We start from the raw sequence: 16778 nt of genomic DNA on the forward strand, positions 1-16778 counted from the left end.
GTCCCTGGCAGAGCCCGGGCTGTCACACACGTGCGGACCGCGCCGGGCAGCAGGCCCCGCCCCCCGCTCCAGGCCCCGCCCCCTGGGCAGGCCCCGCCCCCCGCGCGCCGGCTGCAGCCAGTTCTGGGCACAGGTTGCCGCATTTCCCTCCCTCCCGCCGTCCGCGCGCGGCCGCGGGTGACGTCAGGGCGCGGCGCGGCCAATGGGCGACCGAGTTATTTATAGCCGGGAGTTAAAGGCTCGCAGTTTGCCTAGCAACAGCCGGAGAGGCTCCCGGGAGAGCGGCTCCAGGCACCGCTCCAGTAACAAAGGGCGGTCGGGCCCCCGGCACCGCGCCGGGCGCTGGGCGGGGGCCGGGGTAGCGGCCGCGGCGGCCCCCGAGGGAAATCCGCCGGCTCCGGGCACCGCGATGCCCGTGCCGCCCGCCGGGAGAAGGGCACGGCGGCAGAGAATGCCCCGGAGACAGCCCCGGGGGGGAGATGCCCTCGTTTGGCTTGCGCTCTCCTGCGCTTGGGGCAGCTAAAAAATAAAATGAAAAAGTGCCCCGAAACGCCCCCTCTTTGGGGGTGTAAGACCCCGCAAACAAACGCCGCTTTCTGCCCCAGCAGCGTCTCTCCGCCGCCGCATGGAGCCGCGATCAATCGCTTGGGGAGGCAGGAGCCAAGCGCAATGCCGTCATTCTCTCCGCGGCATCGATACAGGAACGTGCGCGTTCCTTCCCGCAAGAAGCATTTGATCAATTAAAAATATATTAATAAAAACAACCCACGCAGACAAAAAAAAAAAACACGAAACTGTGTCTCCCCCTCCCTCCCCAGTCCCACTCCCAAACCGCGTCCCCGCACGGGTTAACCATCGCCCGCCGCATCCCCATATTGTTTACTGCTTCAAACACGAACAAGGTTTTATGCCCCCATCGGTACGTACCATCGCTTGCTCGATTTTGTTGTCGATAGCTACTACGCTTGCACCAGAGGAGCTGCAAGACAGAAAGAAAGAGAAAAAAACATACAACATTAGCAGCGCCTGAATTATTTAAGAGACAAGAGACGCGGGCATTGGTAGCCAGTTGGCTGAGAAAGTCATCCTCACGCTGGCTTGCCGCCGCCTCACCGGGATGCTCCAATGCAGCAAAGCAACCTGTGAAGCCCCCGAGCCCCCCGCCCGCAGCCAGACCAAACACCCCTACATTTTGTCCCCCAACAGACCACAAAGATGGAGCTCGACTGCAGGCTGCGGCAGAAGCGCCGGGCGCCGGGGAGGGCAGCACCTTCGGGGGGGAGAGGCGGGCGCCCGGTGCCGCCGCTGCGGCTCCCCCGGACAAAGGAGCCACCTGCCCCGCCGCCGCCGCTCGGACACAACACTTATTTACCTACTGTCGAGCCTCAGAGACGAGTTGTCGGTGCCCAGCAAGGACGATAAGAACGAAATCGAGAAGTGTCTTAGTTGATAAACTCCTAGATCCATTGCCACCGGTCTACAACATTGGGCATTCATGCGACCGCGGCCAAAAACGCTCCACGGGGAAAAAAATTAAAAAAAAAAAAAAAAATCAGGTCTCGCTCCTCCCGGCGGCGTGTGTGCGTGCGGGGCCGCTCCGCCGGGCGAGGCGGGGCCGGGACCCTGCGGGGCCGTGCGGGGCTGCGCTCGGCCGGCTCGGCGCGGGGTCAGCGCTCGCCGCGCAGCACAAAACCCGGGCATCCCGGCCCCCCCCATCATTTATGCGCCGGCGCCGCCTCCCATTGGCTGGGCCGCCCGGGCCCCGCCCCGCGCCGCCGCATCTCATTATCGCGGCCCCCCCCGTCATCCTCGCCGGGCCGGCGGCGCCCCCGCGGGACGGGCCCGCACGCGTGGAGGGGCTGGGAGGTGGCGGGGGAGGCTCCGTTCCCCCGCACATCCGCGGATCCCGGCGCCCCGCCCGCCGCGCCGACCCGCACACCCGCAGAAACGGGAGGGATTAAAAATAAATAAATAAATAAATAGATAAATAATAATAATTATTATTATTGTTGTTATTATTATGGGGCCGGTGAGCGGCGGGGAAGCCCCGCACCGCCCGGCGGGAGCGCGGGACGCGCCGAGGGGCCGCCCGTGGCTGCGCCGACACCGCCACCTGTCGGCGCGCGGCAGCGCCGCACCCGGGGACAGACCCAGAGCGGGACATTCCTGGTGCCGGCTCCCACGGCTTATCCAGCCACCCGAACCGCCGCCTCGGCCCCAGGTCCGCAAACTTCAGTCTCGGAAAGCAAAGCCCACACACCCAGCAGCTCTGCCCGCTTCGTCTGTGCAAGGCAGTAAAAGCAGGATATCCACACACTGCAGGTACAACTGTTTTCAGACTCCAACGATCCCCCTTCATCCCTTGCACATACACCTTACGAGCGCAAAAAACTATTTTTGAAAAAAAAATTCAGCCAGTGATCGTTTACAAAAAGTGACACGAACCTGTGGATTTCTAGCAGGCCAGCTGAGACTGTTCTACAATGTAACAGGGAAAATTCCTCTTCACTTATTTTTAGATTGCACCATACGGCACTTATAGTCTTAAAAGTTGCAGCAGCACACGCATTAATAATTTAGGAAAATATTCTTCCCCCACCTAACTGGTGTTTTTCTCAACAAACGTTATGCTCTTGTGTCATGGAACACAGCAACTACAGTCACTGCCTGTTCAAGTGATCCTCTCTACCAGTAACAGCTTATAGAGACCCAGTATTGAACTAGACCACCACAAAATACTGCCACAAGAAACAGCCAACCTCTAAAACCACTATATTCTAGACCTGCACTTGACAGTCATTACATTACTTCAAGGCGCAAAAAAAAAAAAAAAATGTCAAAAGCCTCTGCCATTCTCTATAGCAAACTTCTCCAAGAGCTACAAGTCACATACGTCACAGGTGTTGCTCCCAGAGAAGCAGGAAAGCCAGGAGGCACGGAATAATCATCTTAAAGCTAAATTTAGCATTTGCGTATCTGCATCATCCTTCTTAGTTTATTTATGTTGTCCTAGACTACTATTCTTTCATTCAATAATGCCAGCAGAGTAGTACAAACTAATCCTATTCACAGGGAGGTCACATTTAAGAATAAGAGTTCCTCATAGCCACTTTTCCCGCTACCACATAGCGTTGGTATCCCCCAAGGGTAGAGCTCTCATCTCGCCCTTCGGATAACTGGGGAAGTTGCACAAGACAGCACCTAACAGGCTGAAAGTTGAAGTAAGTCTTTTAGAAAAAACCCTTGCCTGTACTGACTCACAAATGTGTAACAACGAGTAAACTGGAAGCAACACATTAGAACACGTGCATCAGGCTCCGGCTTCCCTCCTCCTGATGGACAAACACCAGAAACCATGTGTTGGACGTACACTTCACTGAACCACTTCCTCTGCAGAGGTTACTTACTACACATGATAACACTCATTGTATTCAGTGATCAAGTGAGCAGTTTGATAAACAGATCCAGAACCACATAATCCATACTGGCGTCTGTATCAACTTCAGTCCTAGACGTGACCTAAAATAATGTTTTATGACGGGCTGGGCTTTAAAAAAATCAGTAATGTTTTGAATAACTCCTCCCCATGGCAGTTACTCAGGACAGTTATCCGTACTGCAGCTGGATACAGCCTCTGGGGCAATTTCTGTTCCTGGAACTTCTTAATCAGGGGCAGAGTAGGTATAAATAAGTTCTATCACTGCTAATCAGGTTCTTACAAAGGAACTCGAAGACAACAAACTCACAGGGCCTGAAGAGACATACCCTCCAAACACCTGTTGCAGGTGTTGCAGGACAGACAGCAGACATTTGTATGTCGTTTCATTTATACCTGTAAAAATAATGTCACGGATGCATTCTAAGATGATTTTCACTGCTGCCAAAATGACTGAGAATTATCAAATGCCATTACTCCATTTAATACAGAAAAATGATACAATTCTCAGACTAAATTAACAATAAATAACACTGTCCTCTTTGATCTATATTAATCTTCACAAAGAAGAGAGAACAGATGTGATCCTAAATCAAAATTCCCACTAAACTCAGCAACCATATTCCATCAACTTCAGTGGGCTTTTAGCAAAATCTGTCATTTATTTTTAGATGCCTACAAGCAGAGTTGTGATTCAACAGAAAGCTATCAGCTGCGTAAATAGGACTGCATATTAATATGCATGTTCTGCTTAGCCCACTCCATAAAAAACCAAACCATAAATGTCCCTTTTGGGTTGAAAAAGGTCTGAGTGCTCGATCATCTAGGAAATAAAAAACCCCACGACATTAATTACTTTCATCTCTTAAACTGGGGTGACATTTTTGGGAGGAGGGGAGAGCACCACTATCATCTCCGATGTTCTCATCTCAACACCGCGTTATCTGCCTGACAAGGACAGAGACTCAACTGCATATTTAAAGGTTGGGGTTTTGCTGTTGCTTTTTAAAAATATCTCATTTATGAAATAAAACAGTATATGGAAGATTTAAGAAAAATAGTCCTCCAAACTCCATTTCACACTAGAAGGGCGTCAAGATGTCTACTGTGTCATTCAAAACCTTCTCACCACCTCTTTTATCACCTCATTATCAGATAATAGAGGATATTAGACTCCTGCAAAAGCTTACATTCCTGGGAGCAGAGGTGAGAAAGGCTGGGGAATTCCCCATTTCTGTAAAGCTGCTCTGGGTTTGCACAAATTCACGCTCGTTAGCCCTGGATATGCGACCAACGCCCGTTTTTTGAGTCCCCTCACACAGGATCACAGGCTTTGGAAGCCTGCATATCTATGGAGCACCACAGGTGTTCACAAACTGCAGTTATAGAAGATCGAGATAGGTTACTGAGAAACCAGCAGGGGAGGGTACAATATAGCAAACAAGTAGCTCACCAGCATCTTTGATCCTCCATATAAGGTAATCAAGGACTTTTTAGTAGGCGTCACCTTTTGTAGTCTTTCAGTTCCTAAAAACTGTTTCTCCCACTAAGTAATTAGCTCTTGTCTCAGTTTATTCATGCTTAGCACTTGAGAAAAGTGCTTTTCATCTTAAGCGCATAATGAAGTAAGCTGCAGCACAGAATCATTCTGTCTCTGTGCAAGTCTCGTTTAGCATATTTCTGTGTGTGTTAAAATACTCTTTCACTTCAAAAAGTTATCTTCCAAGTATCTTGTCAAAGTATGTTCCCTTCAGATTATAACATTAAAAGTCCTAGACAAGCAACTCCTGAACTTAAAATAAACCTTGTCTTTTGACTATGTTACAAAGACACCACACCAGAAAACATATTAGAAAACAGCAATTTCTGTCACAGCACACTTTCATCTTATGTTATAGACAGGCTCAGATCCCGTGGACTTCCAACTACAGAATAACAAGTACTAAACAGGTTGAAGTTAAAATCTGCTTTTTACTGAAGAAAAGGCTACAGTAATTAGATTCCACCCGACATCTGACTGTGCATTTTCACTTGGCATCTAAAAATGGTGAATAAATGGCAGAGTATTATTCTCCCTTAAAATACATAAATTCAAAAGTCTGTGTATTGACAGACACCCTCCTCCCTCCACCCCCTCCCCCCTACTATCCAACTTACACAAAATTGCTCCAAGCTAATAACCAACTGAAGAAACTCTGGTTGCAGTTGACATCAAGGACTAAACGTTTAGTTCCTTCAGTAGGCCATAATTCTCTTTCTTCATCTCAGTAAAGGTACATAACCAGAGAAGCTGTCCAGGAAACTTTTTTCCCACAGTCAGTCATATATATATACTTTAGCAGACTAAGGAAAAAAAAATAAAAAAAGGAAAACCACCATCAAAAAAACCCACACATAAGCCCACCATGTCAGATAGTCTAAATAAAGATCACAGAATCTTCAGCCTACTTCCTTTTCCAGTCCCAAATCTTTAGCTAAGATCTTGACTTAAAGAAACCAAACCATTAGGAACTTACTGCTCAGCTCCAAAGGCAAACATATTTTTTATTTCTAGGTTGAATTCTGGAAATTTCAATTTACATATTTCTAAATTCAAGAAGTTCTTGCTATGAGATATTACTCTATCAGTTTTCCTAAATGTGTGCTCTCCCTCCCCCATAGCAAAGTTACTTGCATCTATAACTTAGTTTATTAGTTTGCTAGAAATTTGGGTTTAGTTCAATTAAAAAAAAAAAACCAGATAAAAGGGAAAACTACACAAGATGCTAGTGAAATGAAGTGTTATATTATCTTCCTTCCCCCCTACCTCCCCCATGTGCAAGCATAACTAAATAAATATTTAGTGGAAAGAATACATACACCCTACTGGGGCTCTGGAAATAACCTGACAGCATCTCTAATCACAATGCATACACGGAAGTATCATGCTGTGAGCTCTGCACAAGAGACAGAAGGCTGCATTTAAAGCAAGAAGATAACCATGTAAGATCAAAAGACAAACAAGGAGCGGTTCTTACTGGTTCCTCTGAGGATATCCTCTTTCTCTTTGACAGGCAACTAATTGCTAAGTCAACCTCAGTTGTTTTTAATGAGAATCACAGTGATTCTACCAATTTTAATGCTGACAAAAGAAAACATGAGGGGCATATCAAGTACCTGGATTCACCCAAACAAAGAGGATTCACTCTTTACTGGTCAGACAGAACTCTGCAAGGAAATATGAGCCATCTTAAAGCAAGTTGGATGCTTGGAGAAGGATATATGGCATCCCCTTTCCTGAGATCATCCATAGATAACCATCTAGCGATGCAGTTGAGATGAAGGACCCTGCTCTGTGTATATCCACTGAGTTTCAAAGTCTCCCCACAGAGTCAACTGAGGTCTCTCATAAACAAAAACCTGAAATTACATCCAGATGCTACTCCACTTAAATTTAACAGAGTTATACATTTTCAATAACATGTAGCTTGGGAATCACAGGCTTCCCTAATTTCAGATCCAAACTTAAAATGAGTAAGTGGAAAATATTTAACTTCATTAAAAGTGAAAGCCCTCCTCAGTATCCTCTCAAGTGCCCTTGACCAAGGACCGCAAAGGAAGAAATCAACCAACCATGTTAGCATCCTGAAACTTTTAAGTGAGACATCTGAGCCAAGAATTGATTTTCTTTTCTCCAGAGAACTGCAGACAATATCATTCTGCATGCTGACACTCTCCCCAAGTTTGAAGGGAAAAATATGCCTAGTGTCATAAATAAGCATATATAGAAAAGTGATAACATGTTACAACCTTTAAGTTTCACTAACCAAAGCATGGAGCTGAAATTAATTTTTCCTTTATGTGAAATTAGGCTTAAATAATTCTAGATTTAACTCATAAAGAGTGTTCAATTTCCTAGTCTCATGTGTAACTTTTTCAAGTGTAATGCTTTTCTCAAAGGCAAGGAGAGCACCTCAAAGTAAAAACCACTTACAGTAGCATTTAATCCCACTTCTTGTAACTACAACAGCTTTTTCAAGCACATACTCCAAAATTAAATGAAGAGGGAAGGAGAGTCACTGGAGCATTTCAAGTTACACCTCACATAAAAAAAGAACATGGCAAGTATAGGAAGGAGTTTGGGACACTGGCTTGATGAGCGTTTGGAAAAATGAAATTCTCTATATTAAAAGGCATCTCTGACCAAAAGGACAAACAGCCCAGGAGGAACTTCAGGACAGTGGTTGACACCCAGCCACCCCAGGCTACCTCAATAGCACATAGTGAGATTTAGTAATCAAATTAAAAAACGGTCAAATTAACCTGTAACTGAGAAGTGTCATCTTCTACTATTTTTAAAATTCTTAGTATCTTCTGTCTTCTTAAGGTTGAAGAAAAGTCACACCAAGTCACACAAAATGGGAATACTGTGTCTTACTGAGTGTTGCTAACTGTGGAAACGGGGGATGAAGGACCTTAATGCCCTCCATTTCCTCCATCCACAGACCCTTGTAAAGCTTACACCCCAGTGCACTTTTTTTGTTTGTTTTAACCACTGAATTTATTCCTTCCTCTTTTCCCACCTCCTCCCCTTTTACTAATTGTTCCCCTTGAAACTATATTGAAAATCTTGGATCTGCTAATAATTTAGTCATGCTTATTTAAAAAGTATTTATATGGCATTAACAGCTGGCCTCCACTTCTCACTGAATATCATTTGCCCTTTGATGGCCATTTTTGAGTGCAACACTTTAAATTATGCTTGTATTTCCCACACTAGAAACCTATCACACTAGAAGCCAAGTCAAAGTTGCTAGGAACAAACCCAAAACCTCTGCAATTAACCTGCGTTGTCCTATGGTCTTTGGGAAGCTTGGAACAAAGTACCCTATCCCAGCTTTTAATGAAATAAGTAAAACCAGACAATGATGAAGAGAAAAGTAAGGAAAGGAAACATAAAGTAAGACCTCCATGTGGGAAGTGAGCACCTGGGGATCAGATGGAGGCCTACCCCTTCTCAGCTTGTGAGGTGGCAGATCACTCATTATCACCCTGTTGTGCAGAACGATTTTTAAGGTCATTTCTGTTTAATAGTAATCAACTCCCAACACTGCAATTTGTTAACACATGCAGGACAACGAAGACGATAAGCTGTGAGTTCAATGCCTCTTTTCTTCTTTAGCAAATACATTAAGACAACAGACCTCTATCCAGCTGACCTTTTACATTCCCACAATTTCAATGTCTCTGCAATCACTGGCACATGGTTTGACAGATATCAGCAGTATCAATGAACAATTAAGTGAATGACTTTCAGATTAACTCCTCTGGCACTAATGCATGCATATTACACAAATTTGTAATGCCATATTTCTTAATCTCTCAGTGGTCAAAATACTCTAGTCATGCCTCAACCCACAGTTTATCATTTGGTGACCTCCTAAAAGAAAAATATAGGGAAAATTCAAGACCTGCTGTTCCACCCAAGCAGAACTGCACTTTAACAGGTTGAATTCACTGTAGCATATTTAAAGGTATTTTTATACCAGAATGGAGATTTTAATTTATAGAAATCAAACCCCATGTACCTCCAAACCAATCAGGAAGCATGGGGAGAATTCACAGAAACATGTAAGAAGGTGACCTGGTTTACTGACAGTGCAGTGTATCCCAAAGTCTTGCTCCCCTTTCTCAGCCACCAAATCAAGCATTTGCTGGATGATTTCCTGCCTAACCTGTACCTTCCCCCACCCCACTTCCTGTGAAAACAAGGATATGAGAGCAATTTGATGGACGCCTATGCTTCAACTCTATACCGCACTGAAAAACAGGTAAAGCTCGACTCTGGAGGGGGAAAGCACTCACAGGCTTCTTAATCCAGGCATAGCTTCAGTAAATTAAGAGACACAAATCCTGCTGACTCACATTCACAGAAATCCCAATACAGTATCTCTACATAAATACCACTTATGCCCTCCCTGCTGAAGGAATAAATTGTAAAGCAATATTGATTTGAAATAGAATGCAAGTTGGAAAGTATGTAAGATTATGAAATGAGGTGTGCTTAAAAACTTAAAAATAACTTAAAGACAGGTAGATCAAAATTTTAATTTGACCTGACTGTGCCTTAGGGCTTTGGAGATGTATTACCTATTTTAGCACAACACTTTGTTCTTGTAACCCTGCCACACTGCTAGCCAAAAAGAGCAGAACAGATGTGCTGGCTCAGCATATTTTGAACATATCCCTGGAGCACCTTCTAGGCCAGAGACTGCAAATAGTTGGCACTGGTCCAGGTCATCTACAGAAAGCCCGAATATCCCGAAGGCCTGTTTCTCCTTCAAGTGGGATTCAGCCTTCTTCAGTAACCCTACTGATCCTCTAAAGGAACCTCAGGCAGTAAGAAGCTCTCATTTTCCACAGGACAGCATCCTCTATCTTATAAGCAGAAAGCACCTCGAGACTGTTGGATCCACAGTGGCCACGCGGGGCAGACACCACTCACACTTAGCCACCCTTGAGCCAGACATTCTGCAAACGGCAGAATTCTTAATCTTTTAATACACTTTGCAGAGGAAAGATTACAGCATATTATTTCATATCTAATCACTATCTGGGTAATCGTCTTTATGCAGAGACAACTAAATTTATGAGTGGCAACCTGTTTATGAAGCAGTCCTGTTTGCTCCCTAAAACTGTTGACGCCTGTTTTCTGGTGGATATCCACGTAAAATGTTCATGAGGTGTTTCAAGGGCCTTTTATACAAAACAAGGTCCAAGGCTCACATATATGTTATGCCAGGCATGATCACTTCTGAAAAACAATTGCTTCATCCTTCAGAAACCGCTATCATCACAGTGACACCCTAAACCTCTGGGGCTTTAAAAAACATAAAACAAAAGCAAATCCCCACAAAAACAAAACCCAAACAACTCCAGTATCAGAAGTCTGAGATGAGTAACCCACTTAGTAATGCATGGGAGTCCAAAACAGCTCCCAGGTACGTTTCCTCATTCTCTACAGGGTGTTACAGTGGCCATTCTTCTACACCATCAACACCATGAGCTGTGACACCCTGTCAAGACATGGGAAGGAGAGAAAATCCTTGCTGCGATACAGGATTTAAAGCCCCTCTTTCAGCTCTGTCAGTGCAGCCAGGGAACCACTGCTGCAGTGTCCCATCAAGCACAGAGGACAAGTCATCACTTTAGGCAACCTCCCATCCAGGCACAGAACAGGGGAATTCCTCTCTGACTCTTCCCAGCTAGTGCTAATTGCTAGAGGCCCTGGCCAGGTGAGCAGTAACATCAATCAGCAGTTCAAGTAAAACAATCATGACAACTACAAACAAAAATATTTACAAGTGAACGTTTGAGTCACAGGGTAGTCCTGCTGCAACTCAGATAGACTCCTGCCTATTAGTTTGCCCAAACCTGTTTTTCAGCCCCATTTCTGAAGAACTCAGCATTTAAAACAAGTTGTTGATAAACTGAAGGGGGTAGAAAAGAAGCACTGAGATGATTCTGAGATTGGGGTTGGGGACATTTACTTATAGACTAAAAGATGTCAAAGTACTTGAAAGGTTCTTTTAAGTCCTTGGAGGGAACGAGATGTGACTTGAGTGAAAAATTACCTTTAAATAGAGAAAATGCTAGGTTTGAGGGGTTGTCAGACTTCTGATTTATTTTTTCATATTAGAGTGCAACTATTTAATATTTGCCTTATGATGAATTAAAGCCTGTCTTTTTAAATCAGTAAGAACGATTAGTTCATAAATATAGTGGGGTTTCTCTCCTTGGTATCCCCATTTCCGGTTGCCTAGTGCTAGACAGCTCTTCAGTAGCACATAGATATTAGGGATCACTTTTCCAAGGCAACTTGGTGGAGCTCCAGAGCCTAAACTCTGGATCTTGGACCTCGTTCTGGCAGCCAAACTTAAAATGGAAAATATGTATAAAGTATTAATTTTATTAATAGTACGAGTCCTCAGTAGGTTATTAACTGCCCTTGACCAAGGCCTGCAAGTGGGAAAAGATTCACCAACTGTGTCAATATCCTTTAAGTTTCAAAGGAAATGCCCGACCCTGGAATTGCTCCTCTTTCTTTCAGAAAGCAACACTAAACTGCACACTCTCTCAAATTCTGCATCTAACCAGAAAAAGGTAAATGCTTCTTTGTATTTGACCTATGCATTCAGCAGGGTCAGTTTTGGGAGAAAACATATAACCATATTCAATATCAGCAAAGAACAGCTGCCAGAGAGATTAAACCTTCTTCATTTGCAATGGTGATTGTGACAGCCAGCCAACCCTAACTCACAGAAAAACAAAAGGAAAAGCAGCATCTCTGCAAGAGAAACTAGAAGAAACAGAAGCAAATGAGAATTAAACAGAAACTAGCTTGCTAAATAAGACTACAGGAGAAATTACCCACATTTTCTGCATAATGTTAACAGATGCAGACTTTGTTTTATGACTAGAGGTGCTACAACATGCTCCCACATGTATAAGTCAATTACAGCAAAATGTTTTAATAAAATGCAGAAAGGTTAATGAAAATCACACATCTACTCCACCATATTTTTTTCATTACACATTTTATGGAATGGCTTGGTTCATGATAGGAAACAATCTTCTCAGTACTACCTTTCTTGTTCAGTAACATATGATGACACCAGTCATTGCTGCATACACGTGCTGCTCATTCATAACACACCTGTTGCCACCATATATCAACTGTTACTGTAGAATATTTCTAGTAGACTGGTTCCTTAGGCATTCAGATTAATTTAGTGTAACATTTAATGTCCATTTGAAAGTTCAAGCATGTTTTCAGAAACTGCTGATTACTGGAAAAGTTAAAATTAAGTTTTTAAAAAAAGGTTTTCAATGTATAATTTTATATTCTTTGAAGAGGCACCACTCAGAGAGGAAAGCTATTCTCCATAGGCAATACCACAAACATAGCGTGACAAAAATGTCAAGTTAAAGATATGTACTAGTTGATATTTGTCAAAATTTATATAGAATCCAGGGGGTTGGATTTCAAGGGTGTGCCATAATAAAAGCACCAGTTTAGAGATCAGAAGTTTAGAGTTCAGGAATTCCATGCTCCCTCCCACAGATGGGTATTTGCCTTCTATACACAGAAAAACAACTCTGCAATGTGAAGAGTCAGGGCAATTTTTCCCCCCTGCTGTCATATATTTTTAACTCAGTAAAACAATTCTTCTGATTCACCAAGTTACTTGGTATTTACTTTAAACATTACAAAGGAACCACATCAAAACCATGCATTTCATATTTCATTATTTATATGGAAAAGGAGGTTAATAAACAAACCTTGCAGGAGACTAAGCTGTATTTCAATGCCTCTACAAACATTTAACAAGACTGATTAACTAAACTTCTCTTTAATCATGTGACAGTATAGAAGATAGTGTATATTATGAATAAAAAAGTATTTGAATGAATATAAACTTATTATCAAAAAAGTTTCAAACTCTATTAAAATTCTCATTTTGGTTTACTATTACATCACTTAAGATTTGGAATAATTTGAATTACATTTTTTTGAAAAGAGAAAAGTACTGTAATGGCAAATGTTTTATAATATGGATTATTTTACATACTGCAGTAAATATTTCAAGACATGTAGATTTTCAGTGAATAAGTAAAGAACTCTGCATGACAGTACTCTCAACCAGTATGATATTCCTAGCTTGAAACAGGTCTAACGAGTGCCAAGCACCTTAATTTAGAAGTAGCATTTTTAAGTACCTGTGCAACAAAGTAGTTAAAGGAACCATTTAAAGGAAAACAAATCAATATTAAAAACTTCATATAAATACCTCTTCAGATGCTGTTCCAGTTCCAAGAATAACACTTTCATGGTTATTTGGTCAGGACCTTGTTTCTGGAGAAATATCACTTTCATTGATGAATCTATTTAGCACCTGCTGATTAGTTTCCCCCAGGCAGAGGATTGGAAGAAACACCTCTCAGTCCTTGATGGCCGTAAGATCAGCATTAGCATTCCACTAGTAACCACAAGTCCTGAACTCTGCAGCACTTTTAAGAATCGCAAAGCCTTGCCTGTTAAAGATTATCCACTTGCTTCAATTCAAAGTTTGCCGAGTTTAATAGTGGTTGGTCATGATCAAGAAAAACAAGAAGGGCGAACGGTGACGACACCACAGATCCCGAGATCACGTGGTATTCTGTTACATAAAGCATCAAAAGAGATTAAAATCTTCATGATTATGTTTTCAAATCTCAAACAAATGCATCTTCTTTCAGCAGTGCCAAATTTGCCAACTCTGAAGCTGATTCAGCCTGTTCCTATTTTTTGTGAAGCACATGTTAATCGCTACAGGTAGCTAATTCTGCTTAGAGAAAGGCAGCTTAAGTTGTACTGCTTCTCAAATTAAAGTTCTAGGACTTAATGGCAGTTCCAATTAGACACAAAATTGACAGTACCCTGTTTGCCAGAAAATATTTTACACAGGCAAATCCTATCCCTGACTGCTATTTTAAAAAAGAATGCGTGATGACAGTTTGAGACATGCATCTAATTAATTTTCTGCAGATCAGAAAAAGACAGCAACTCATCACTCATCAAGCCAAAAATCAACCAACTATTGCATTTTCTTCCTCACAGAAACAGATCACCATAAGGAGGTTTTGGTGCATTGTAGTAACTCCATACCATGCAACTATCAGCCTATATGCGTAGGTACTGTTATCCAACATTGCTTCAACCTAAACATATTCCTTCCTCTACCACGTTAAATGGTTTTCCGTATGAAGAAAAATTGACTGCCCACAGCACATTGTAGAGAAGCAAACAAGATTCACTCTCCTACTCTATAGGCGAGCTGGAGACCAGGAGATAACCCCTCACCATGGAAGTAGCCAGCTATTTGCAGCACGTGCACAGGAACCTCTGCCACACAAAAGAGCATGGGCGTTGATGTTACACTCTTTCATCAGACCGCAACCACAAAAACGCAAAGACAAAACCAGAAATTAAACCTAGCAAATGTTACTTGGACTTACTTGGACTGGACTGCTAGAGTCATGCCAGATGTGTCTCCTCAAGTAGATTTTCCCTCTAAGACCATATTGGTAAGAAACCAAATGGAAGGGTCAGAAAAGTTCACAGAATGGTTTGGGTTGGAAGCTACCTTAAAGATCATCTAGTCCAACTCCCCCGCCATGAGCAAGGGACACCTTACATTAGAACAGGTTGCTCAGGGCCCCTCCCAGTCTGGCCCTAAACACTTCCAGTGATCTACAGCTTCTCTGGACCTCCTGTGCCGGTGTCTCACCATTCTCACAGTAAAGAATTTCTCTGTAATATCTAATCTAAACCTGCCCTCTGTCAGCTGGTTCACAGCACGGCCATATACTACTTACCTGCACTTCTGTTCTACCTTGCCAAGGCAGTGAAGCAGTGACTGATGGCAAGAGAAGCAGGTATTACACAAAAAAGAAAGGAGTCTGGCTTGGGGGAAGAACTCTACTTATTAGAACCAACAAGTCTACCATCACAAACAGGGAATATTTTGTTTAGGCAGTAGTGAGGAAGTAAACAAAAGAAAAAAATGCAATTTTTTTTTTCCTTGGGAATGAGGGATGCAGTGAGATTAGTTCCCTGTTCCCAAATCCTAGAGGCAATTAAGATAGTTTGAACAGGGCATCAGATGTACTAACTGTGAGGTAGGGCAGAATATTTCTAAACTGTCTCCACAGAGCCTTGTACGCTCAGAACATTCCTTTTAAGGCACAGTAAGGAGACTGAGGCAGACAAGTTACATTTTGCCATAAATGTTTCTCCCATTATATCAAGTTCACCTTTCAGCACAGCATGGGAATGGGTGACAGTCATGGCTCATTTTAGTATTCTCCTCTCTCTTCCACTGAAAAGCCACGGGGGTGGGGCCACTCAGATGGTGGAACAGTTGTATTCTTGGATCTTGGCGTTTGGAGACGAGGCAGACAGATATAGTGGTCCTAAAAGAGGGAAGCTTACTCTGAAAGTAGAGTAAATCTAAAAAACTTGGAGACTTACATGGTACAACCACATCTAAAAGAGGGAGGTAAATCAGGCTTCAAGGAAAAATAAGTAAGGAACAAAGAGATCAACAATAATAGCCATCAACAACTACTAAGACTGTCACAGAACATTCTGAGTTGGAAGGGACCCAGAAAGATCAAGTCCAACTCTTAAGTGAATGGCCCATAAGGTGATCAAACCCAAGCCTCTGCTGTTATTAGCACCATGCTCTAACCAACTGAGCCTAGTAGTATTAAATAACTTCAATATTCAAGATGAAATATTACTTATAGCAAGGAGTCTTGCTTATTTTAAAGAGCTCAGGCATCAGGCTGTCTAGAAGAATGCTCAAAATCAATTACAGAAAGCTGAACCAAGACATTTTATTTTCAGTGGCATTCTTACATATCCTTCCTAGAGTCAGAGACTCAGTACAATAATAATTCCTAATGAATCCTACTGGTTACACTGTCTTAGGTATCACATATGCTACAGCTTCCCTTGGACATTGTATAAAGTACACAGCTGACCTGTGGCAGCCACGCTCAGCTAAGTCTGCATCGCACAGAACTGCGCCAACAGAGCTGATTGGCTTCAGATTTTAAGCTGCCATTCTCCTAACGCTCTTTAACATCCTTCTTGCCCTCTCTGTTGCCTGTATTCCCCTCCTGCACAGTTGACACCAGCTAGAAGGACAATCTTTCTCTGTAACTACTGCAGATACAGTACATGCACTGGTCACAGGTGTTTTTCAAGATGCCTGAAACAACCAGTACACGTTGAAGCATGCTGGAGTGGGAAAAGGATGAAAGCAGTGATGTTAACCTTTCCTGTAGACAGTCTTTATTTACTTTCTCCTTTCCTATTCCAAGATATCCTCTGAGTAGGAGCTCCATCACACTAACAGCTGTGTCGAGAGTTAAATACAAGGTCCAGTAAGTTCAGCACATCTGACTAATACATCGCTCAGCTCCAATACTGCTCTGATTCAAATCTGGGTTTCTCCTATAGCCAGAAAGATTATTAAGTGTTAGATTACATGGGGGGGGAGGAAAGCAATTTCTTAAGGGACACAAATCTAAGCGCTGAATAAAATTTATGAAAGATTAATAACTCAATAATAACTGATATTAATAACTTAATATCAGCTCACATCCACACACAAATAAATAGTTCTATTTGCATGGCATGAGTTTTATGTTTGTATCTTGTTCTGCTTATTAAAATAAGCCATATCAGAGTCAGTTCAAAAGTGAAAAGCAAATATATATATATATATATACACAGCCATGCACATATGATGTA

At 42.8% G+C, this 16778-nt stretch overlaps 1 protein-coding gene across 5 annotated transcripts in view; it reads right to left on the reverse strand.

The window, feature by feature from the left end:
- TSC22D1 (TSC22 domain family member 1) overlaps positions 1 to 16778 on the reverse strand; it is a 94442-nt gene that overhangs the window by 1574 nt on the left and 76090 nt on the right. For 2 of the 5 annotated variants that reach the window (XM_050334044.1, XM_050334043.1), the window contains one exon: positions 928 to 979. In XM_050334044.1, the coding sequence (XP_050190001.1) occupies positions 928 to 979 (52 nt within the window). The other 3 variants (XM_050334051.1, XM_050334052.1, XM_050334053.1) reach the window with 3 other exon arrangements.

This window comes from Myiozetetes cayanensis, unplaced genomic scaffold (genome assembly GCF_022539395.1).
Source record: "Myiozetetes cayanensis isolate MyiCay16 unplaced genomic scaffold, myiCay2020 scf5-8, whole genome shotgun sequence".
NCBI lineage: Eukaryota > Metazoa > Chordata > Aves > Passeriformes > Tyrannidae > Myiozetetes > Myiozetetes cayanensis.